Genomic DNA, 24,524 nt, shown 5'->3' with positions numbered 1-24,524 from the left:
GAAAATTTATGATAGATTATCAATGAAGGAATGGGGATAAATTTAAAGTAAGTTGGAAATAAGGGGAGAGGAAACCATGTCATCTAAAACAATGGAATCAACTTCAATTTTCAATTTGAAGATTTTTTGAATAAGTTCAGTCCATTTTTGGAATGAAGCCTTTTGGGGAGATAGAGAGAGACCATCATGTAAGAAAAGGTGAGCTTGAGTGCTAAAATGGTAGGGAGAGTCATCGGGGATCTTAGAGCATGGTCTGTGGAAGGGAGCTTTCTATAGAACCAGAAATCGCATTCTAATTTAAATTGGAATAATGTGATCTGGAATACTGATGACTTCAAAATATCTTTCTCAATTGTAAAAGTGATCCTTTTGCATTATAATTTAAATTCAACTGTCTGAGCAACATATCTGATTTATAATGATTTTTTGCATGAAATAAAGTATATCTTTGAAAAAAATCCTTCCATTACAATCCTCATCTCCCTAACATAGTACATAGGTTACATGTTGCTTCAAACTGCTGGCAACTGATGCCTCACTACAGTGAAACTGGCTGCCACATATGTCATAGAAATTGTGGAAAAGTCAGGAGGTGTTTGCTTTAATGGATATCCACCATTTAGACCAAATTAGGAATGCCTGGATTACTAAATATATAACCCTAAATGTTTGCTTTTTCTCCTGAATGAGATCAACAGTTTAGTCTTATAATCTGATTTCATATCTATGTATTTCCTTTTTACAAACTCTATAGCTTCAGCCGACTTGTGTATAAAATGCATTTATGATGGGTGCTGCAAGTTTATTCCAATAATTTATTCCAGAGTATAAACTTATTGTAAAAAATAAGTACATTTCTTCTATCACGCTGCTGTTGATGAATAATTCTGTTAGATCCTATATCTCTGAATTTCTCATGAGTTTCTGATTTATTATAAATGCCTCATCCATTTTACTTTGTGCCATCTCATAAGTTGAAATAATCATTTTTGCCCATTAAATATTAATGAGTTAAGGACTTCCTAGTGATCTGTGCAGACTTCCTTAAATGATATAGCATTTCAAATTTTTTTGCATGGTCCTCAATTGGAGGGGGGGGAGGCCTCTTTGCATGTGTACAAAATGTGATTGTGCACGTGAGTTACATGTCTGTGTGGAGAAGGCACAAGGCGAGCATTGCGTATGAAACTTGTGGGTGGCTGATTGATGTGGGGGGAGGGTACATAATCCATATACTGCAATCATTGCAGCAATGAAGTCTTTTAACTGAAAAGCAATATTATTTGATTCATTTGATATACCTCATTCTCTTGGTTCACCTTAGACAGAGCCTCTATTTCAGTTGATATGATAGATATTGACCCCATATTACTTTATTGCCCAGTGCTTGAGGTTCATATTGCTGTGAATCATGAAATACTCCCCATCAATTGTTTTATTTGTTGAAAAAATATTTTCTTGATGGACAGTGTAAGAGAATTATTATTGCAGGTTTTTAAAAATGTGGCATAGGATAACAAAGCATTGGAAGTGAAATTTTCACCTAATTTATACAAATACAGTCTGAAATATTTAGGATTGAATTGATGTCTCGAAACTGAAGTAATTTCTTCAATTGAAGTCATGCTATCTTATTGTTACTCTTTGAGAGCATGCTGTGTCCTTACTTTGGATATCCTTGGAGCATATGCATTTTTTGAGAGGGTAGTCCTTACTTCATTTTGACCAAAGCCAAAAAAATAATGAGTAATGGCAAATGCTATATATTATGATGGTGTCAACAGGACACAATGTATTATAAGCCATTGAGGTGTTTTCCTTGCTTCATTCCTATTTCTCTCTAAAGCTCATCTCTGAATATTCTCTTGGGAAGTATGCATGGGGAATTGCTCTTTGAAGCACAACTAACACTCAGCAACACAGTACAATGATACAATCACATACTCTTATTTACCTTGTTTTAATTATTATTATTATTATTATATGTATATAAAAAGCCCATTACTTACAAATAATATAATTTGGGTCTAAATATATATAATATATATGTATATATAATTATATAGAACATTTCATGTATATATTTATATAACAACATGGAATATTTTAAAACTCTTCTCACAGATTGACATATAAATATATTGCAAATACAAACTACTCATTCATTGGCATTCATCAAAATCTGTACTCTAAAATCCTTTCCTTTTTCTTGGGTTCTATAAAAAAATCAAGAGGGCTACATCTCACACATGGAACAGAGGGGGAGGTTTGACCTTTTGACAAAAATCACATCTCCGGAATCATTGATATAAAACATACATGTTCAATTACACATATCCATCACAATAGGATGGAATGTTGGAAATGTGTTGACATGGCTGAAGGATTTATAATGGCTTAATTCAACTATTCCTAGTGGTCCACAATGATCAATTGTAGCTGTCATGTATCTAGGCATGCATCTCTGGGGCACCAATAGGTACAGTGTACTTCAAAGAGATGAGTTAAGCTGCGATCAATTTGAAGAAGGCTATTATAACACATCCCTTTGGTGATTTGAAGAATGGATGATGCTTAGGTGTGCTATAAATCTGTCTTGATTCTCTTGATTCCTCAATACAAATAGAAACTAGCCTGGAGCAACAGCATGTTGACTGCTTCACTGTTTTTTCATCCATTAAGCATTATTTCAGTAATATTTCTGGCTATAAAAAGTACCCTTTTGCTCAGATGTCATCAATACATCTAACACTGAGGCATTGAAATTATCCATTTTAAAAGTTTTACATTAATATATTATTTAAAAATTTCTAAACTGTAATAATTGGTGTCATGATTTGGTTCTTCCATTGCCATAGGTTAGTTCTGATCCATCACGCATGTCTTTATTACGTGCTACAGTGGGTGTGAGCGGCAATGGTTCCCTCACCCCAGCAACATTCAAACGCTACTACTTCAAACCTGAGCATACTGCATAGCAATTGAGCTTAGAATGCTGAGTAACAAAGCCGATGGGACAGCACCTAATATGAGCATCCAACATTTCCATCATCATCATTCATTTTAGTATTCTGGTTCATATTTTGAGTGAGTAAATTTTTAAAAGTAACATTGAAATATATCATTTACAGTACAAAAATTAAACCTCATATTTTCATCTGGATTTTCCCTCGACATTTGTTCTGAACCATTCTTTTGGAGCATTGTTTTTGAGACCCCTTCTCTCATGGTATTGATGAGTGTTTTCTCATTTGCATAAGGCATTTTGTATTGTTGAATTTACTCTAAATGTTTGTCTTGCGTACAATCATCAGTCTCAGTTGTGTTTATTCAGAGAGCCAAAGAATTTTAGTGTGACAGAATGGAGAGCTCATTAAAAATAGGACTGGAAAATTTGCATCTTCTAAGAATCAAGCAAAAATTTTAAAGGAGTCCTGTGCTGAATGAAAGGCAGACTCAAATTAAGCCATTTTTTAAAGGGGAACACACACGCACACACAAACATAACCACACAAGCACACACATGTACACACATTTAAAAGGGCATTGAAGCAAGAGCACCACGCAAGGAAATAAAATGTCTACCCTTGCGTGGTTATGAGATCATTTAACTTTTTTCTCCAAGCTCTTTCTTGAAAGCAAAGGATGTTTTTGGGCTGAAGATGGACGAGATATACGGAGAAAGTTGAATGTTGGCATTGTTCTTGAGCATGGCAGTGTCCTCTGCGTTTCAAAGGGTTTTTTCACTTTCCAAATTGAGGAACCAGGAACTCAACGCAGTTGAGGTTTCTCCCTGCCCTCCAGTGCTCCACTGGCAAGGGCATTCGCTCCCCCTCCAGCCGGGGACGGAGGAGCGACTTTCACACGAGGACAATCGTCTGGTTGTTGCCAGTTCAAGCTGTTAAGACTGACCAGCGAGTCCAAAGTAGCAGTCAAGATTTATCTTTTCTGTTTCATCTAATGCCATCAAAGAGAAGGAGAGATGGAGAGAAAAGAATGTTTGTTTACACATATATGGAGCGGAAGGAGAAAATTGAGTGAAGGTGCCTGTCTCAGTGGAGGAAAAGTGACTATTTCTTAGAGCAATTAAGAGTATAGTCTTGAAGAACGAGATCATAATGGTTTCTCCTCCACTTCCCTCGAAGAGGAAGAGCAGCAGAGCGGCAGCAGCAGCAGAGTGAGGAAGAAGGTTCACATTTCTGCATCCCAAGGGTGTGGAATGAGGTTTCCACCTTGAAACAGAGAATTCGCCACATGCCGCCGCACTCACTCACCTCCCCTCCCCCACCCGCGCACCACCCTCCCCTCTTAGAGGACATGCAGGTTTTCGCATGACTTGGACTTTGAGTCGCACCTCGACGGCCACACCTTCTCCAGGAGGCCCCTCGCCATCTTGAGGCTGCTGCTGGTGACGCCCGCGCTCTTAGAGCCCCTGTACTTGTTCCCGCTGCCCGCGGACCCGCTCCCCGCCGCCCCCGGCCCACCCCCGGCGCCGTCTCCCGTCGCCGAGGCTGCCGTCGTCGCTGCCGAGGAGCGGTTCCTCCTGCGGGAGCTCCTCTTGCGGAAGAGGGCACGGCTCCGCTCAGGGTCCTCCAGCTTGAGGCGGATTTGCGTGAGGATGCCAACCAGCAGCTCGTCTACGTTGTGCTGGATGCCCACAGACGTCTCGATGAACTTGCAGTCGTATGACGTGGCCATGGACTTGCCCTCTGCAACATCCACCCCAATTATCGATTACTTCACATCACGCTCGTTCGCAATTGCACCGGCGCATACTATACACCCGAATGTGAGATAGGATGGGAGGCCCGTATAACAGGGCGTTAGGCACTCTGGACGTCAACTATTCCAACGTTATAAGCCCAAAAGAAAAATTAACAAGATTGTTTTTCTTGCTGTAAGTATCGAAATACAAAACCGAGTCGTAAAGAATTTCAGAAAAAATATTTCTCTTCAAATTCGGGTATAAACGCTCTATTATTTAGCTTTTATTCAAATAAAACGAGACTTTTTTTTAACGAATACCATGTGGCTACGTTCCCCAATAATCTTGGGTGATCAATTAAAATCAGCGATTACGGATATCATTAAATATTATTTGAGAAAATATGAATTTTGTCTCCCTTGAAATCTGTTCACGAAAAAAGTAGGAGAGCAAGATAATTTTTATGCATTTTTACACAGAATTTAGCTGTGGTAGCACGACCGGTTTCGCCTGAGTGTGTATGTGTGTGTGTGTATACACACACACACACACACACACACATACACAATATTAAATACCAACGTGTATATAAACACACGGCGCTATTGAATATTTCTGCAAATTGCAATTTCACGATAAAGTATGAAAGTGCCTTCTATTGGAAATTTTTGTAAATATTAAAAAAAATGACAAATGAAACAATATAGATCGCTCATTATTCCACCCTTATACATGTCGCAACATTTGCTTCAAGCTAAATCGTAAGTGCTATTAAATAATACGTGAAAATAATGCGAAGATCTCAAACATCTCGAACGCGTAAAATGCAAGGCAAAAGCCCCCCACCACTCCAATCCCTTCTCGCCGTCGACGGCCTCGGCGGTGTAGGCCGGACCTTGACAGCGGCAAGACAACGCCCTCCCTGTCGCGAGGCAACTACGGCCCATTCAAAGAACTCACCTTCTGTGGTGACCACTCTTGAGCGGACGAGGTCCGTTTTGTTGGCGACGAGGATGACGGCGCGGGTGGACACGGAGGCGGACTTCCAGAGGCCCTGGAGCGTCTCCTCTGCCACCGCCACGGACGTCCGGTCCGACGTCGAGTACACTACCACGTAGGCGTGCGCCTCGTACGTGCTGATGCAGTTCTCGGGCTGTGGAGAGAGGTCGGAGGTCAGTACTTTTGTCTCGTTCGCACGTGCTACTAACGGGGGATTCTGTAATCTCTCGCCCGTGCGACCCAAAGAATAGAAACTAATAGCTTTTTATTGTGCTTCTTAATATAACTCTGAAATCTATTTAAAAAAACAAGGGGATTCTTTTGCAAACGTTTCACCCCGGGTGAAATTATGATATTTGAGCTCCACGGCCTCAACTAAATAAACAGAAACAAAAAATTTAATAATGTGCACTAGTTCGGCCATTGGAGTTTTTCTTTCTGCCAATTAACTCGGGGAAATGGTGCCATCTCATCGTGATTACAACCTTTTCGTGTTTTAGTCTCTCAGCGAGAATGAGTGAAATACCACAGTCCGAACACCGTGGTTAGATTGCCAACATTCCGCGGGGTTTGATGGGTAGCAAGCGGAACGTGCGCGGTATTAGCTCGGAAAGCAGGGGAGAGGGGTAATCAGGCAGGAAATGGGGCGAGGTCGGAGGCGAGCCAGACGACAGGGTTCGGTGGTACTTTACTTTTACGCGTATCCCATTTAAATTGCTTCAAAGTGATTGCTTTAAATGCAGGTTTTAGGTTTATGTGGGCTAAAATGATTAATGTTTTATATGTAAACACCGCGCTCGTGCCAACGAGGACTAGAGTAAAGGAATGTCCGCCGCTCGTCGGCGATCCTGTCGTAATCCACTGTCTAATTAAGTTTTAATGTATAATTTTATTGAATTGAAGCAGTTAATGAAAATTACATCAACATTCATATGGGTATTATGGGTTATGCCTCCAATAAATAAATTTTTGCAAACGAGTATTTGAACAAATATGACGAATTTCAGAAGGTACACACGCGGCTAGTCATGACATGAGCATGTTCATACCAATTTCAGCGAAGGTGTGCGATATGTGGCTGGAGTGAATGACTCTGAATGCCTCTATGTGAAAGTATTCCTAATTCTCGCTCTTTAGTGTGTATTTCGAACTTGACGTGTACATAATGTTAATGGAGCGTGGGAAATAACTTCCAGTGAAATAACCACACCCACGCTCGCATTTTAAGTAAAGCACTGTCGTTCCGCAAGCTCGGGAGTACTCACCGACATCTCGGAGCTGGGGTGGTCGATGAACGTCAGCTCCGACTCCTCTCCGTCGAGGAGCACCGACACGGACTTCTCGCCAAACTCCTCATCTGCGAATGGAACCAACAACAGGGTAAGGGCTTTAGCAACAACAATGAGGGAGAGGGGGTGGGCACATTTGGGCGAGGGGGACTCCCCGTGCCCACGCGACCATTAGAGATGGTCGGTGAGAGCGGGCGCTATCGAGCGACCACTCGGTCGGTGGTATCGCCGAGGGTCACCCCCCTCCCTCCATTCCGGATGTTCCCGGAGTAAACAAGGGAGTGTAGTGGAAGTCCTCCGCGCCCGCTGACCATGCGGCCGGTGCGGGGGGCAGCAAGGGGAACTAAGCACCGTGAACATCGCTTGAGAATTCATCGGTGCACGCGGCCTCCGAGAGTTCGAGGCTTGACGTGCAGTATTGTGCAATCGATGCGGTGTGGCGGCCCTTTGCCCTTCCCTTCCCCATCCCCCCCTTTCATCCCCCGTCAGATGGGTTGCACACCCATTCAACCCCTCCCTCTTCAACCCGTCTCGGCGATACAATGTCCCACCCGTTCACCCCCCGCCCCTATTATCCCCCTCTCGGCGATACTATGTCAAACGACTCCACAAACAGCTCACCGCGTCACACTGGCATCGCGTTCGTTCGGGAAGCGATGCGCCTCAGAGACATTGTGGCAGCAGATACAGTTACCGGAAGGGCCTTCATACGTATTATGAGTTTATCTCCATCCACGTACGCTTAATCCTTTCTATATTTCCTTTTTCCTCTGATTTCCTGTATCTAGTCCCCGATGTAATCTTCCTTCCCTGCACCAGCAAACAGCCGCGCCGGAAAGCCCTCTTTTGTTTTTCCCTCACATCCCCGTCCCCCGCGGGGACATTATGATTGCACCCATCCCTCTCTCTCTCACCAGCGTCGTCTCAATCTTTCCATTTCCATTTTTTCTCTCGTTTGGAATCTTTTAATCGTTTTTTTCTCACCATTCCTTTACTCCCATGTAGAGCAAATTCCGTGAGGGAGTAGTCGCACAAAATAGCTCCTCAAAAAAATATGAAGAATGCACTTAGAATTGGCAAGAAAATTTCTTACTAAAACCACGCAAGATTTTTTAATATTATATTTTTAATTTGGCATTATTTTTCTGATTTAAACTCTCGAATTGCACGTTGGGATGCTCATTATCGATTAAATTGATTGAACTTAGAATTTGTATTCTGGCATGAATTTATGAACCTTCATGTCCTCATTGAGGTACAGTTGAGGGTTCACACCTGAAGAGGGAGGGAGAGTCATTTCCTTCGGGAGGGTTGAGGGATCACTCACCAAGCGAAGTGTCATAGGCGTGCATGTACTCGGAGGTCATGAACTGCGAGACGAGCGAAGACTTGCCGACGCCGGAGGAGCCGAGCATGACGACCCGGTAGGGGAGGGCGGCCGTGCCGGGCTCCGCACCTGGAGGGGCGCCCGGGGGCGAAACGCCAGCGCAGCAAAAGGACGCGTTGCTCCCACCGCCGACGGCCCCTCCGCACACGCCGCTGGCACTCGATCCTCTCGACGAGGCCAGGGACACCTCACCGCTGGTACGGGCCGAGCCGGGGTACGAGCAGATGCCCCCGATCATGCCACCCAGCAGGAACTCCGTGCTGCAGGGAGAGAGAAGGTCAAAGGGCGCGTTAGGGCGGCCGAGAGTCGAAGAAGTCTATTAAACTCGTCCACCCCAATCTTGACTTCATATTAGTTAGGATGTTTATTTTAATGAATACTTATTTTTCAATGGATAAATTTATTGTAAAAATAGGGATAAAATGCGGTTAAATTTAAATGTAAATACGAGTTTTATTTAATTTTTATTTATCGATCTTTTTACGCTTGTATTTCATTTGCAATTTTTTACATATTTTTTATTTTTGATGCCTTTGTTTTCACTCTACTAAAATCAAATTGTTATTTTTTCCCTTCTCTATGTTACTAGTGTGTAAATGGTCGCAAAACCATAATACGATTTTTCCCAAGAGGCCACGTTAATTTCAGTTGCGTGCTAGATATAATGGAACAACTTGGAAAAAAACTTAGAAATATGATTGAGACAAGAACACCACAATTAGAGATAATTTTACTCTCCACGACCAGTTCATGCGAAGTAACACCAAGTGTAAATACACGATAGTGTGATATCGCAGTGACAGTTGAGGATAAACTTTGCATTAGTGAAAAGTACAAAGCCGTTATTTCAAGAAAACGTAAAAATATGAAATATTTACATAAACTATAAATTTGAGACGCTTCATTTTGTAGCGCCTGAATGTGATTGCTCGAATTGTATTCATTCCGAAAGATACTAAATGAAAACTTTAACAAAATGCCGTATGGCCATCGGCGAATTTGCCGGTGTGTTTTTATTTCAGTACCACATAAATCAAAATCAACCCTAATGGTGTGATTATTTATTATTCAACATGGTAACCGATTTAAAATGACTCCGATAACGTTTTAACTGCGTTACCATGTTGCTTCATCTTGATATGCGTTTGAATGTTTCATCACGCAGTAACACTATTTATGATGCTCGATGGTGTGCTGTTAATGCATTTGCAAAACTGAGAGTTTGGAGTGTGTCATGTTCAGTGTGGAATAGTTCGGCGATAGAATGAATGAATCAGGAAAGCGGATGGAAACTCTCCTGCGCCTGCGAGGCGGGCAACAGGAGTAGTATGAAGTGTTGCCTACCTCGCAGACGGAGGAGCGCTGACCGCCAATTCGTGGCGGCCGAAACTGCACGAACAAGTTGCGCGGAACTTTCGCGAGGGGAGAGACTGTTCGTCCAGCTTATGACGCACCGACGAGTTGCGAGATGAGTTTGGTGAGACGGTTCTTCGGAATTTCCGAATTCTAACCACTTCACTCTGGCCGGTAGATATTTCTCCCAATCAACTATTCGCTCCATTTTTGGACTTAACCCAATGTATTGTATGTAGTTTCCATTTAAAATGGACTTTTTTCTATTGATTGATGGTTTTAATGAGAATATTAATGTGGTTGTCATTGGAATATATTTCAACATCCACCCCGATACATTTGATATCCGGTGGGTAAGTCAAACATTGAATGTGAGCTCGGGAAATGCCAATTTATATCAGATGATTTTTGCAAACAGACGCATTTACAGTTTCAATTCTTTTCACTTTCCAATATCCATGAGCTTTATCTAGAATAATTAGGGTGAATGAACTAAAGGAGGTCATTGGGGTACAATAATAACTTCTGCGTCCAATATTAATTTCAAAGTATTTCTCCGGCTTCAATTTTTAATATTTTCGGCCACCAAATTCACTCCTGTTACCTAAGATAATTAAACTCGAAGTCAAGATAGGCCATGACAGAGAAGAAAAGGCCATGGATCACGTGCTCCCGCCAGTCAGACACTCAAACTTTAATTTTGCGACATTGGCAGGCCTGCGATTCGTGAGGAGTGAGTGGCGCAAAGTGAAAGTGAGACCCTCGGGGATTGCCGAGGCCTGCGCCGACGAGTCACGGCGACGAGAGCGCCCCTTTTATCTGAGGAGTCAGACAAGACGCACTTGTGGATATGTTTAGATTTGATCCAAATGATTTTAGAATAATATAGCATTTTAAAGGCGAGATTATATCGGCGATAACTAGTCCCTGTCAAGATGTATTTTTTTCCTTAGTGCAGCAAGGAATTTTCAAAGGTCCTAAAATATATGAATATGAATTAGTATGCTTCTTGAGTTTAGAGTGATTTTGAAAAATAACTGATTTATGTTAATTATACATATTGTCACTATCGTCCAGTGTTGCCATTTTACGGATCATAATGAGTAATTTTTACAGGGCTTTAGACTTCCTTCCCGGGGTATTTGACTGCCCTCTTTTTGGAAGATATCCTTCAATAAACTTGTGTTGCCTGGTGAAAATTGTGCGGAACCTCTGGTTTTAACACTAGGTCGTTCCGACTACTACCTCCCCTTGAAGGTCAAATTTTACCTCTTAAATAAGAACAAAGGATTTAGATCTTTCATAGTATTTCCTTGAGCGAGAAGGGGGAGGATAGGTGGGCGTGACTTATTCTAAGAAATATATTTCCTTCAGAGTTTTTAAAAATACTTCCAGACCAGTTTGTCTTAGTCACAGCCGTCCTCATCAGCCATTGTTAGCGGCATTGGGAAGTGCGTGTGTATGTGTGTGGCGAAGAGAGTCGGCTCCCTTGTTCCGAAAGATTCTGGCCCGTGTCCAACCACCCCTCCACCCGCCCACGCCCTTCTGTTGCGCGCGCCGCGGGTATAGAGTGTGCGTGCGTGCGTATATGTGCATATATATATATACACACTCGTAAGGGGGAAACGACTGATTCGTGGAATCATCTTGAGTGGCCTTTCGGCGAAAATCCAGCTCCACTTTCAAGGCGCTAATCGGGGCGAAACCGAAAGGCCTAAACGGACCGAACGTGTGTTTATGAAAGGCTTTCTGATGCAATCAGCCACAGGAACTAAAGCCTCTCATCAAATCTAGTGGGGTATCAAAGTATAATTTACGATAATCCTGATATGATCATCGATGATAACAGATTATCGAATATTAATAAATCAGTCGGAAAACAACGAGTAAATACGAAAATCGTACTGCACGAAGCGGTAAGCTACTGTTATTTTAATTAGCGATGACGATACTCAGTTATAGTAAGGAAAATCATCTGAATTCCAAGCCGATTTATTTCTCGATGTTATAAGAAATTTTCGTTCATTAAAAATCCAATTCCATGCATTAAACTTTCAAAGAAAACTGTAAAAATTATTCCTGATTTTATGAGCGGTTTGCATTTTAGCTTTTAGGTTAAATTTGTGCACTGCGGGGTAATGTTTGACACACTTAGATCTTTTTTTCCAACAGAATTTGCACGAGTTCTTTGGTAGCTTGGAGAAGAGGCGCTCCGAAAATTTGTCCTTGTTGAACCAAAGGAGATAAATGTGTGCGGCTCGAGCCCCTTTAAAACTCCCCCCCTCCAATTCGAGTACTCTGGGAGAGGGTCACATGTCCGCCCATCCCTCCCATCACTCTCTCGCACGTATCAAATGAGGGTCTCGTTTAATCCCGCGCGCGCCAGCCATTAATCCATTTGTTTCTTCTGGCTGTGAGTGGGTGCACGTTCCATGACGGATGGCTTAACGAGGTGAGGAAGAGACGTTTATAACAGTCTTCCTTTCCCTTCTTCCCCTCGTCACCTTCTCAAACCCGAGGACAGAAGCATTTTGTATTTCTGTCCGTCTCCAAGATTGTTCCAATTAAACACGATCCCACTTTCGCTATACCTCTTCACTTTTGTTTTACGTTCAGCAGCCGCTCCATCGCCGGCCTTGCTTTCTGGACGCGTGGGCGTTCTACTCACTCTCATGAAAAGATGTCGCGTGCTGTTTACACATAACACCATTTTTGCTCCCCGGATGTTATTACTAATTATTAACACGACTAGAGTGAAAATTATCCATTGATTTACTGAAATCTATATTAGTAAGACCCAATGTGAGCCAGGAGGAGGATATTCAATTCAAATGATCAAAAATCTTAAGAATCAAACAGAGATACATCTTGAAACCGAAAAAATTACCTGTCATTCAAGAATATGGTTAAAACGATGTGTTCAACGAGTTAATAATGATGTAACAGCACAGTGGTCTTATTCTTCCACAATTTGGCTACAGAATTTTCCTCATGGTGCATTTACCTTCTTATCCGTAGTATTCTTAAAATTCCTGTTTTTCTTAGTTCATTCTTAATCTTTGAAAAATCAAATTTACTCGTCAATTACGATAAAGTTTTACTGACACTTGGAAGATAGAAACATTCTGGACAAAAAACATGCCTGAAATATAAATTAGATAACCGAAACCGCATAAAAAAATAGGATTTTAGGATGCACGTGCCACTTGTGAAACTGTGCGCGTATTTATCGTCGCGCATGCACCCCAGTGTTAGTAAAAAGCGAGCGAAGGTGACGGCGGACTCTCAACCGAGCGAAGAGAAAATTCGCGAGGACTCCGAAATTTGCGACCGCCTAACTCGACGCAGCACTCGTCCAGGGACGAGGCAATGAAAACTCTTTTAAGAGAGCAATAATCCGCCAGATGACTTCCAACATTCTCATAAGGCTATAGGTGACACTACAGGGACTCTGCAATCCTTTTGGTTAGTATATTTTTCACTTCGAAGCAAAAAACCTTGGATATTCCCTCACAACTCTTAGAATTGAAGTTTGCGGTCGTAACAAGAGGCCTACAAGTGTACTTGATTTATCATATCTTGTTGGATCATTCTAGCTTCGACTGAAATCCCCTCCACAGTAAAAATTTCTTTAAAGATAACTCAGTTCTAACATTCACAACTTCACACGCCTTATTTTCACAAATCACATCCATTAAAATTAGCACTTATTTTTAAATAATTGTTATCGCTAACACGTCAGATTTTATCGTTTTTAGAATTGCTTTGATATTGTTTTTTCGAGAAATGCTCCTTAGAATCAGGAAGTTTATCAGAAAATGTTAACTGTGGGGCCCGCGTCCCGACGAGTGCCAGCGGGCGGCGTGCGTCTTTTGTCCGCCTCCTTAAATCGGGGAGAGGAGTGTGGGGGGCGTGGCGAGTGAGGCCGGGGTCCACCCACCTGTGGCTGGAGTTGCTGGAGGCGACGCTGTTGTTGGACCGGGAGCGCCTTGACTTGAGGGAGTCACCTCTGTTGTGCACCACGCCCTTGCCCGTGATGCTGAAGTGCCTCAGGCGATAGTATTCCTCCTCCTCTTCCTCATCGTCTCCACTGACGCTGCCGCTGCCCAGCTCGTTGGGCATGCTGGCCACCCTTGACCTCTGCGCGTGGGGCAGGGACAGGAAGTCCGCCCTCTTCTTGGACGCCTTCACGGACTGAGAGCGGGCGTGGTGATGGTGTGGGGCCGGTGGACCCCCTTGCCCCCCTTTGGGGGAGCCGCCCCCCTGCGTGGCTCTGGGGGACGGGTGCCGGTGGGAGCTGGAGTGGTGCCTCCGGTGCCGATGGTGCTTGGTGCTGCCGTGTCGCCGCGACGGGGCGTGGCTGTGGTGCGGGCTCCCGTACCGCATCTCAAAGTCGTGTAGTTCCCGGGCCGTCATGGTCCCCGTGAGATCAGGCAGCTGGTGGGGCGGACCCCGCGCCATCGCGGCCCCGCCCTCGGGGGGTAGGGCCGCAGCGTCCGGGGCCCCTATGGACGCATCGGAAGACCTCGCCGAAGAGGCCGCCAGTTGCTCCACCATCACTGCCGCCAACACTTCCGACTCCCTCGTCATCGCGTCCTCCGCCTCCGCTTGGGGGCCCGCCGCTGCCGCCGCTGAGGGGTCCTCCGCCTCTAAGTCCACGAGCAAGGCCTCGGCCTTCTGTCTCAGCTGTAGCTGCTGTTCGCAAGTGATGGCCACAACGCTGCGTGCCTCGTGCTCGTCTGGTAGTAGTGGAGCCTTCTGCACCGAAACGGTGACTATGGTGGGTGAAGGGGCGGACAGGCGGTTTATATCTGGCGGCGGAAGAGGGGTGGGAAGGAGCGGCGCTCCCGCCCCCCTCGTCTCCCCGTCCGCCTCCCCCGAGAAGTCAACCCGCAGATCGGGGGCGCTTCTCGGGAACGTGGCCGAGAAGGGAGGGGGCGCGGCGGCGTCAGGAGCGGGAGTCGGCACGAGGGGCGGGGGCAGAGCCGGGGGCGAGGAGAATGGGGAGCTGGGCTGGTGGTGGGGGGTGGGCGAGCCCGGCGGGGGCACGTCGATTACGGGGCCCTGCTGTTTGTCCTCCGAGGAGGCGGGCCCTTCGTCCAGCTCCGAGGTCTCCGTCGAGTCCTCCGTCTGCAGGAGCGGCGTCTGCTCCTCCGAGTTGCCGCTCCGCCCCGATGACGCGAACACCGACGGTGATGACTGCGGGGAGTGATGGTGTCGGGAGGAGGGGCAGACTGTGGGGGACTTGGGGGCGGCGGTGGAGGCCTGCGGGGGCGGCGGGGGCTTGTCCGAGGGCCTCTGCCCGCCCTTCCCGCCGTGCCTCGCCGCAGCGGCGGTCGGGCTGGAGGTGGAGGGCGCCGTCGCCGACTTGGTGGACGACTTGGTGGACGACGTGGTGGCGTGGCTCCGGCTGGAGGCGGTCCTAGGCGGCGCCTGGATGGCGCCGGCCATGGAGGACTCCTCCGTGGTGGCCACGACCACGCTCTGCCTACCGCCCCTGAAGACGGCCCGCAGGGAGGTCTTCGACCCTCCGCCCCCTCCGTCCGACCTTCCGAGGAAGTTGAGCCTCCCGGGGGCCGCCATCGGCGTCATTAGGGTCATTCCTCCCCTCGGGGGCCCCGGCTTTCACGGAATCCCTCCACCGGCTCCTCGCTCCGCCCCCCTCCCTAATCCCTGACTGGCCCCTCCGCTGCGACCCTGTGACGGATGGACGAAGAACAGGCATTAATAGACACGCCCTCCATACACATTGCATACGATATGACCCATTTTCGTTTGAATTAAAATCTAATCGGCAATATTTAAAATCGTTGCCGATAATTCATCAGTTTGGATTTTGGGGAAATGCGAATACATTGGCTGCAGGGCAACGTATTTTACGTAACCACAGGGAGAAATGCATGAATCCAAAGATGGGAGGGTGATGTCCAAATTTTATTGTTATAAACACACGATCGTTTGTCACAGAATACATTTTTAAATTAACATTGATGCCATGCAATCAGTCTTTTATCGAACATAAAAGAAGTAAATGTGGTGTAAACTTTGCATATAAATTAGAATTTTATTTTTATCCATTGGGATTAGATTTTGCCTGCATTCAGTCGAAATTACTTTTCAGAGGCAACACAATCAAACTTTGCAGATATAGCTTTGAGCTGTGAAACTTATGTTCGCTACATTTCTGAGATATTTTATCAGTTCATACTTGGGAAGATAAATTTCATAGTTTTAGCAATCGGTAACGCATATCATTGGAATTATATAAGTAGGACATATTCATACATTCAACTAATATTTATATAAAATTACCGCTATAAGAGCAAACCCATGAGTTTAAAGGTTATTACTACTGAATTTATAAAATATGTCAAAAGTAAGATACGATGACGATTTACTGCTGATTGCGGCTATCGTATGTAAACGTATCATAAAAATGAGTTCAGAGTAGTCTACGAGGGATGTAATTATAATTTGAAAGACTGAAAATTCATCTGTATTTTTACCACGAATATCAACCATCGGTAGAAACCTCTGCGATTAGAAATAAATGATCCCTTCTTGAAGAGCCTTGCATGTAAAAGGCATAAAAAATGCCATTGGGGCAACTGGTATTCTACGTAAACACAATGGCAGATATATATTTTTTCTTAGGTAGATATACTGCGCCAGATGTCGAATCAAGTAATTATCCACAGGCGAGGAGAAAGGATTGTTCTGGCAACAGCGTTTTTTCCTCGACTTGGCCCCCTTCCTCAGCGCTCTTGGGAAATGGTGGTTGTGACGAGATTCGGGGAATCCACTCAGTTCCCTTAGGCACCCTTTACGACGTGTCTTTTCTCAGATTGACTCGAATGTTTTGCGGGAAAATGTAACCGTAGTCATTGTACGCGGGATTGAAGTTTTGAGAACTCAGTGTATGAAGATGTATCATATTGTTTACATTAAGCGTGCTCTCGAAGGTTCACTATCCAATTGCTACTACCATTAATTCTCAATCTTTGTCATAATTTGGCCGCAATTTCCTCTTGTCTGCAATCTATAATATTTTTGAATACATTTTTATGAATATGTTTGCTCGTATTACCAAACTGGTCACCCTGGCGCTACTTTATTTTAGATAAACTGTCTGTCAATACTAATACTAGTTTAGTATCATCTTATAAATAATCTTGTTCATTTATTTCTCTTCGCAAATTTAAGTTTATGTTTTAGACAAATTGCATCGTAAACGATTCTATTCTCTAAATATTTTGCAATATAAATTATCTGTTTGGACTATTCCCGTTACTTTGAATAGTGGCTGTGAATATCACGAGTCGGCCGGCGCTAATTACATTCGCCGGTAGTTTCATTTTGGATTTCATTGCATCGCAAAGAACCGAATGACCCATCGTTCCCGGAGGTTTCCGAGAATAATGTATCGGTCGCTTAGTTTATGCGCAGGGGAATGGCTTTTATGAGGAGTTGCACAGGGAAGGGGGGGGAGGGAGGGCGGCGGAGTCGTTTAGCGAGGGAGAGCCCCGTTTCATGAGGCGGAGCGGCCCTTCGCGCGAATCTGCTCCCTTCCGAGAATCTCGGGGAGGGGAACGGGCGCGCTGTTCGTTTCTGTGGCAGCCGTTTCTGGGAGAGGGGAGCGCGCGATACCGACGCCGGGGGTCCCTCGTACGAGGGAGTCGGGGGAAATGGACCCCCCTCCCCCACTCTCTCTCTCTCCAATTTTTTACCACCACGCACTACAATTAGATAACCATACCAATCATAATTGGGAAAACAATTGAAATGGTTTTCTGTTACCTTCCTCATCAGTGTTTTTTAGTGGGACCGTCACTGTAATGGATGCCCCTACTGGGGTCAGATCTCTTCATTTGAGGGCATCTGCACTGAGGTCATATTTTGAAATTCTATTTGCCGCGGATGCAAAGTATGAATTTGCATCACTGAAAATCAAACGCCACGTGGCATTACTTTCGCCTTGTTCCTACCTTTCAACTAAATAGTACTTTTAGGGGAGGCGACCGACAGATAAGGTCATTTGCTCCATTAAGGATGGATGGGAAGAGAGGAAGGGTGGAGAGAAATCTGGCGTCGGCACTAGCTTACTCTTAATGATATGCGCCAAGGGGTTTGCAGTTTAACGTCCCATCCGATGGACGGCGTACTCAATCAAATTGCTCTCCATAAATCACCTCAAGTAGGGATCGGGATACCACTGAAAAGTATCTGCTGTCTCTGGGATTCGAGCCCGGACCATCTCGGTAGGAAAGCAGTACGTTAGCCGTCGCACCAGCCCGATCCGCCCTTCAAATTATGAATGTCTCTCATTATCACGGGTGATCAATCAGAGGGTTAGTCTTTAGCAACTCTCCAAACAATCAAGTCCCCCTTCTGCCGGTCTCTTCAGCCCCTCCTCGTGCCTGCTTAGATCTTCCGCTACTTGCTTCTCTTGCTTCATGCTCTCACTCCATGCTCTCCTCTCTAATCCCTCCCCCGCAAAATGTATGCTGCTTCAGTTAAGCTCTCCCATAAGCTCTCTTACCTCAGGATGCGTCCCATTAGGTTCCCTTTTATCATGCGCAAGCGTCCGTCATAAAGTTCTTTCTTCGCCCACTCCTACAAGTACTTCTTCATTTCCGACTCTCTGTGCGTGCATTTTTTTCCCTTATAACATTGCCTACAATTTTAATTTCTCTGCTACTTTCTCTCTTCCAAGTCTCACGTCCGTAGGAAAGTAGACTCCACATACGAGTTGTAATGAATCGTTTTCCCTTATTAATAATTTATTCAAATGGAAAACCTCCATTTCCATCCCAACTATCATCTTGCTGTCTAAATATCAATATCATTCAAAATGTCTAGCGTCACATTCCCTAATCTTACTTGGAGATTATCTTCCACATTTCGATTGACCCTATCTCCCTCTCCCTTCCTCCTCCCATCTTCTCTCCTCCCTTTGACTGACTCTCAGGAGCATTTATGACTCTTCGCTCCAATTTTCGTCGCTCCCTCCCTATTCCACTTCGCTGGAAATAATCCACCCCCTACTTTAGAAACTGATGTAATTACACCTACCGAGGAGGATACAAATAATGGAGTGATCGCTGGGTTCCTTCCACTCACAGGCCTCAAAATGTTCATCGGTTCTAATTTACCTTGGATATCATTGAATAAATACGAGAAGCATGTAATATTACAAAGATCATTAAATTTTGGGTCAAAAAAACTAAAAAACTGTGACGTAAATATATGGACATTGCTGGAGAGCCGCAGACTTAGCATTGCATCGAGGAGATATTTTGGAGCGATAAGCCAAGAGTGGATGGTTGAAATGGAAGGGAGAGTGTCATCATGGAAAAAGGAGGAGGAGTTAAGGTCTCTTGGGGATTATAAAATATCATCTGAAGCTGAAGAAGTCAATGGCGTGCGAATAGTTTATCATTGATTTTCACCTTTTCATAAATACCTCCGACACCGCAGAACCATTTAAAACTAACCATTCAAATACCCATTACACACTCAGTTTTACGAGTGCGCAGATTTAGGGTAAAATAAAACTTGCCTAATATCACCATATAAAATAAAAATGTTTTGTCTTCCTTAAAAAAGTAATCCTTCCTTTGAGTACAGAGCATTCAAATCGGAAAAGCCCCAAAAAATCATCAAAATTAACCGATAGTTATTGCAGGAAATCCAACAAAATGTTCTTTTTGGCACAACTCCCATGCTTGTATTACATTAAATTGTGTTCTCACGGAGTATCAAACGCACGCTGCCGAGACACGCGACCAAATTCGCGCTCTTATCAACCTGAGACAGCGACGGATTTATTCGCAAAGCCACGAGATAATTTATCACCCCCGGGCAACGAGTTCATTATTTCTGTTCCCTTGATGTTCTATCACCCAATTCACCCGTTTCCAAGAAGCTCCCCCCCCTTTTGTAAACAGACGTTTGCAGAATGAAGTGATGCATCGATAGGTTTATTTGTTTAGTTTATGTTTCGGGGCTCGCATCCTACGAAGGACGAATTCACGGATCTTAAGATTACTCAGCCAATGAGTGTGTGCTCGTTTACCGCTGCCCGCGATTCCCAAGAAACCAAATGTATGCGTAAAGTATGGTGCGCTTCCCCTGGTCACGCCCCCCTTCTCGCCGCCCCCCTCTTCTTCCGACTGGCGCGGCGGACGCTCTCATTTCCTTCTTCCTTGAAGGACGAGTGCGCTCTCGCCTCGGAGAGACGACCCGTCTCGCACGCCCCTCCCGCCACCTGACGTCACCGCCACACCTCTCCAGACACACTCGGCACTCGGCCCGAATCTCCGCTTCTTCTCCTCCACGTGACTTCATCCCCGCCCCCGTTCCCCCGGGGAAACCCCTCCCACCCCAAGCATCCCCCCTATCAAGCCTCCATCTCTATGCCTCAAGGGACGCTTCCCTTTTCCCTTTCCCGTCGTCAACTCTCTCTCTTCCGGCATCACTGGCTCCTTTGTGGGTACGCTGCTGCCGCTTACACGTTTACAGGGAATCCACTACTGTCAAAGGGCCAATTAATATATGTTTATGTAAAATTTTAACAGGGATTTTTCCCTTTTATCCATGTAATCGAAAATGGTTCAGTAATTAGTTTCTCGATGACTGCATTAATATAGCTAATCATCAAATTTTAAAAATATGGTATGATATCAAATTTTAAACGATTAGCGTTGCCACGCTGAGGTCTGACATGTTCCACGCCGTGAAAGAACATGTTTTTAGGCACCTTTCGAACCGAAAATCATTTGTTTATAACGGTTCGGGGCGTGAAAACCGCCGTCGACATATTATTTAGTCAGTTATGAGTGTCTCGATATTATAAAAATATATTATTGTATTAGTTAAATATATTATATAATATTTATTAGTTTATTTCTATTTAATATATAGCTTAAAAAGTAATTCTAATAAGTATTTTTTATATTTTATTGACAAATGACGGCCTTCCATTGCCAATTTGCCTCACGTAATCATTTTCCTCGGTTAACTGCTCCAAACATGCCTCAAATTTCTTTATTCATCACCAATCCCCGAGGTGATGTAAGCCTTTCTATAGCAATCCTTTTGCGGTCCCATGTTGTTTTTTCCCCTCTAGAATCCCTCCGCCTCGGGTTCCCTCCCGTTCGGGTTCCCGGACCGTCCGCCGGAAAGTGAAAGGCCATTGGCGTCCCATACATTCGAGTGGAGATCCCTTCCCCTCTTCCTTAGATCACAGTCCAGCCACGCACCCGACATGACTTCAATAGCACTCTTTGGAGTTGTTTTTCGTATTTCGATCTCCAGGATTCATTCCAACTCAACGAATCAATGCCTCACAACAATGTCATACTGTGTCACGTGTTTCTTCACTTTAAAAACTTACACTGGTGTTGTGAGTTTTCCAAGTGATTTTCAGAGTGTATTATAGAATAAAAAAGGAATCGAAGATTCTCGGGTGATGAATATGACATGAAAGAAGGTAGATGTATGTTTGACAAGGCTGTGATGAGATGTTTGATTTAGAAATTAAGTATTTTAAAGTAAATCTTTTGTGCGATGTAAACGATAACTTTCTTAACTTACTTTAAATTACATTGTCTCAAGCAGTTTCCTTATAATGTTTGCATTGGCTTATTTGCTTGAATATGTTATATATATTATGTCGTCTTTCGTTCGTGACGTTTGGATAAAAGAGAGATCGCACCACGTTATCTCAATTTCCCTAAATGACAGCGGATGCATATATGTACAGGGTCCGTACAAAAGGTATCGGGACTGGTTCGAAAAATCAACCTCCTGCATCTATGCACTTAGTTCGGTGCGTCTGCCACTCGTCAAAAGCCTGCTGGAGGTCAGTTTCCGGAATACTGTTGGAAGCTTTTGTCGTCGCCGCTTTTACCGTCTCGATGGAGTCGAACCGATATCCTTTGAGCTCCCTCTTTATTCGCGGAAACAAGAAAAAGTCTGTTGGAGCAAGGTCGGGGCTGTAGGGGGGGGGGTGAGGAAACGTTGCCACGCCGAATTTCGTCAGCAGCTACTGTCTTTTTTGTTCCTCGCACAAGACTTTCAGCACCAGCTTCGCGCCTACTTTCCTCATCACAAGATCCTCTGTTACAATGGTGTGGACGGTTCCGACTGAAAGGCCGGTCTCCTCACTGATAAGGGTGATGGTTAATCGCCTGTCAGAGTCCAAAACGTTTTTCACTTTGGCCACCTGAGCATCGGCTCGAGCGATCGTTGAGCGTCCGACGCGGTGCCTATCTTCGACGAGCTCCCGGCCTTCTTTAAACATTTTGTGCCACTCAAATACTCTAGTGCGGCTTAAGGCATCAGCCCCATAAGCCAATTTAATGATTTCAAGGGTCTCTGACGCGGATTTCACGAGTTTAATGCAAAACTTCACAGCTTAGCGTTGTTCGACGGTGCGCTCTATGCTGGCGCGACGACACCACAAACAATCACACGTCACAAAAATCCACCTCCTGTCTCAACGCATCTTCGTAGGCGACTGAACTTAAGTGCGCCTGAGTGGTGGGGGACCCTTCTACCGAGCCGACCGGTCGGACGGTTGTAGCTACAGCGAACCAGTCACGTTACTTATTGTACGGACTATGTATGTCCAATGAATGAGAATAACTCTACGGAGCATTCAGAAATACCTCCCCAGAGTACTTGCTCAATTGGTCGCGAGGCTGTATTGTTCTCGGCGTTCTCACTGACCGAGAAGTGGCTGTAATAGAATACGGGCGATAGAAGGGGAGCTCAAGGAGAGCAATTAACGGGAAACTTCTTGTATCCCGGCGAGGTTCTGTTGGATCAACCTGAGAGTAAATATGCGATTAAAAAGATCTTTCACCTTGACCGGGATACAAAACCAGGTCTTCCAAATGCAGGCCATACTATCGTAAAAATTTGAGTCTAGAATCAAGTCGGCTCAATTTTTTTACGAGTACCTTGTTGCAGTTACGACGACCCATCCTGATCATTGCGAAATCTCTTGTATTTTTCAAACATTACGGTCCATTCGCCGACTTCACTGATTTTGTGTCTCACTGTTTCTTCATGAAAAGAAAGTATAAGAAATCGTGATATGGGTATGTTTCACATGAATGTACAGTAATTTCACGTAATCAATTAACGATTCATTTTCTCCTTTGTAGAACTGTGTGTCCATCTGAGGAGTGCCTTTTTGAAAATAAAAAGAAACCACTTTCGAATGAGGATTGAAAAAAAACGTATGTGATAGAGAAATGTTTTCCTCATATTTTTAAGACCCATCCATTGATTACTTCGGGTAACTGCGCCCCTGAATGACGACAGAGGAGCTGATGATATTTTTTACTCCAATTAATATTCTGTCAGTGGTATGAGATAATTGTAAGAGTTGTGAAAAATAAAAATGCAACTGATATTATTGCGAAGCGCATACAAATGTTGGCACAGGGGCAGGATACAAGCAATACGATCATTCAGCCATTCATATTTTTCTATGTTTCATATACAGTAAGCGCATTAAATTAGTTCTCATTATTCAGGAAAATAAAGCATACGTACATTGTGTTGACATTACAATAATTCTATAATAATGGAAATTTTAACGTGGTTTTGACTGAACTTTATGATTCATTCAATAGACATTAGAATATTCAAATGATTTCATTTCAAAGGTCTATGTTACCACAACTCGAGTTATGATTAAGGAGCGTTGGAGGTGGTTTCATTTAAAACAAATACGGAACAGGAATTTATGTTTTCACAGTTAGTACCTCGATTTTCTTTAAGTGCGATTGGTGTTGACTGAGCCATTAATTTGATTGGCATTTGCGTAATATTTTTTAAATGAAATTAATTATGAAATAATTATTTTAAATTTATACACCTATTGGTTAAATTTCTTAAAATCTGGTTAAATAACTTTTGAATTTATTCCTATTTTAAAAACTAGCTATTATTTACGGTGTGGCGTGGCGGCCTAGTGGTCTTGGCTACTGGCCGAATGGCTTCTGTTCGATTCTGAGTGATATATTTGCTCATCCTCTGCCTCAATTATTCTGGTAACAGATATTTTCTGGAAGTCATAGGCGGCGCAGGGGAAAGGCCTGGACTGATGGCCCTATGGGCGAATTACGCGCGCTTAGTAGGTGGGGAAATCTACCCGCAAACGACCTCCGTGTTGCTTACTCTGAATGATTTAATTATTTACAATGATGAGTAGTCGGTGAAAAGTTCATTTACTATTTCGGAGAATTAAGGATTTCTTTCCGTTTATGCATTATTTAGTCATTTATCATGCCATTACTCTTACTGTAATGGGAAATCACTTCGTAACTTCAGGCTTTGTGGTATCGACTGATAATCGTTACGTAAAGAGAAGCTACTAAAAGAAACTGATGGAAGACGAAGAAAAAGGGGAGACAATGGAATTAGGACGGAGAGTGCTTAAAGGGGAAGGGGCCAAGAAAAAGGGTGGAGCAAAGATGCTGCTGAATCCTATATCCACCGCGAGAGAGATGCACTCGGATTCGGTTTGCAGATTAAGATTTGGATCCAATTGAAATTTTTGAACTGTCTTGATCTTCGCTTGAGCGGATCTTAAATTTAAACTGTGTTTCGGTCATGTATTAGGGGGTCGTCAAGAGTTGCTAAAATTGATCAACAGAAGACTTGCAGAAGGACCACAGAAATTAAATTTGTTGTAGGTTGCGTGCAAAACCGTTAAAAAGCGAAAGAATTCGTATTTTCTCGGAATTGCGTTTTTTTTGTGAACTCGACTCCGAGA

The 24,524-nt window shown here is 44.0% G+C and overlaps 1 protein-coding gene and 1 long non-coding RNA gene across 2 annotated transcripts in view; both read right to left on the bottom strand.

The window, feature by feature from the left end:
- Window positions 1-4,284: 4,284 nt before the first annotated feature.
- On the bottom strand, window positions 4,285-15,316 carry LOC139693546 (uncharacterized). The gene is made up of 5 exons (XM_071591746.1): window positions 13,674-15,316; window positions 8,321-8,640; window positions 6,970-7,061; window positions 5,666-5,858; window positions 4,285-4,709 (listed from the first exon to the last, which is right to left on the bottom strand). Exons 1-5 carry the CDS (start codon window positions 15,314-15,316, stop codon window positions 4,309-4,311), a joined length of 2,649 nt encoding a protein of 882 aa, XP_071447847.1. The 3' UTR covers window positions 4,285-4,308.
- A 20-nt stretch (window positions 15,317-15,336) lies between these two features.
- LOC139694388 (uncharacterized) overlaps window positions 15,337-24,524 on the bottom strand; it is a 133,807-nt gene continuing 124,619 nt past the window's right edge. Inside the window, exon 3 of the long non-coding RNA XR_011702128.1 lies at window positions 15,337-15,430. This is a non-coding gene — a long non-coding RNA (uncharacterized lncRNA). The remainder of the gene's footprint in view (window positions 15,431-24,524) is intronic.

This window comes from Hetaerina americana, unplaced genomic scaffold (assembly GCF_022747635.1).
Source record: "Hetaerina americana unplaced genomic scaffold, ioHetAmer1.1.p SCAF_5, whole genome shotgun sequence".
Lineage (NCBI taxonomy): Eukaryota > Metazoa > Arthropoda > Insecta > Odonata > Calopterygidae > Hetaerina > Hetaerina americana.
Note: the sequence above shows the minus strand (reverse complement) of the source record. Positions and strands in the feature narration are given on the sequence as shown.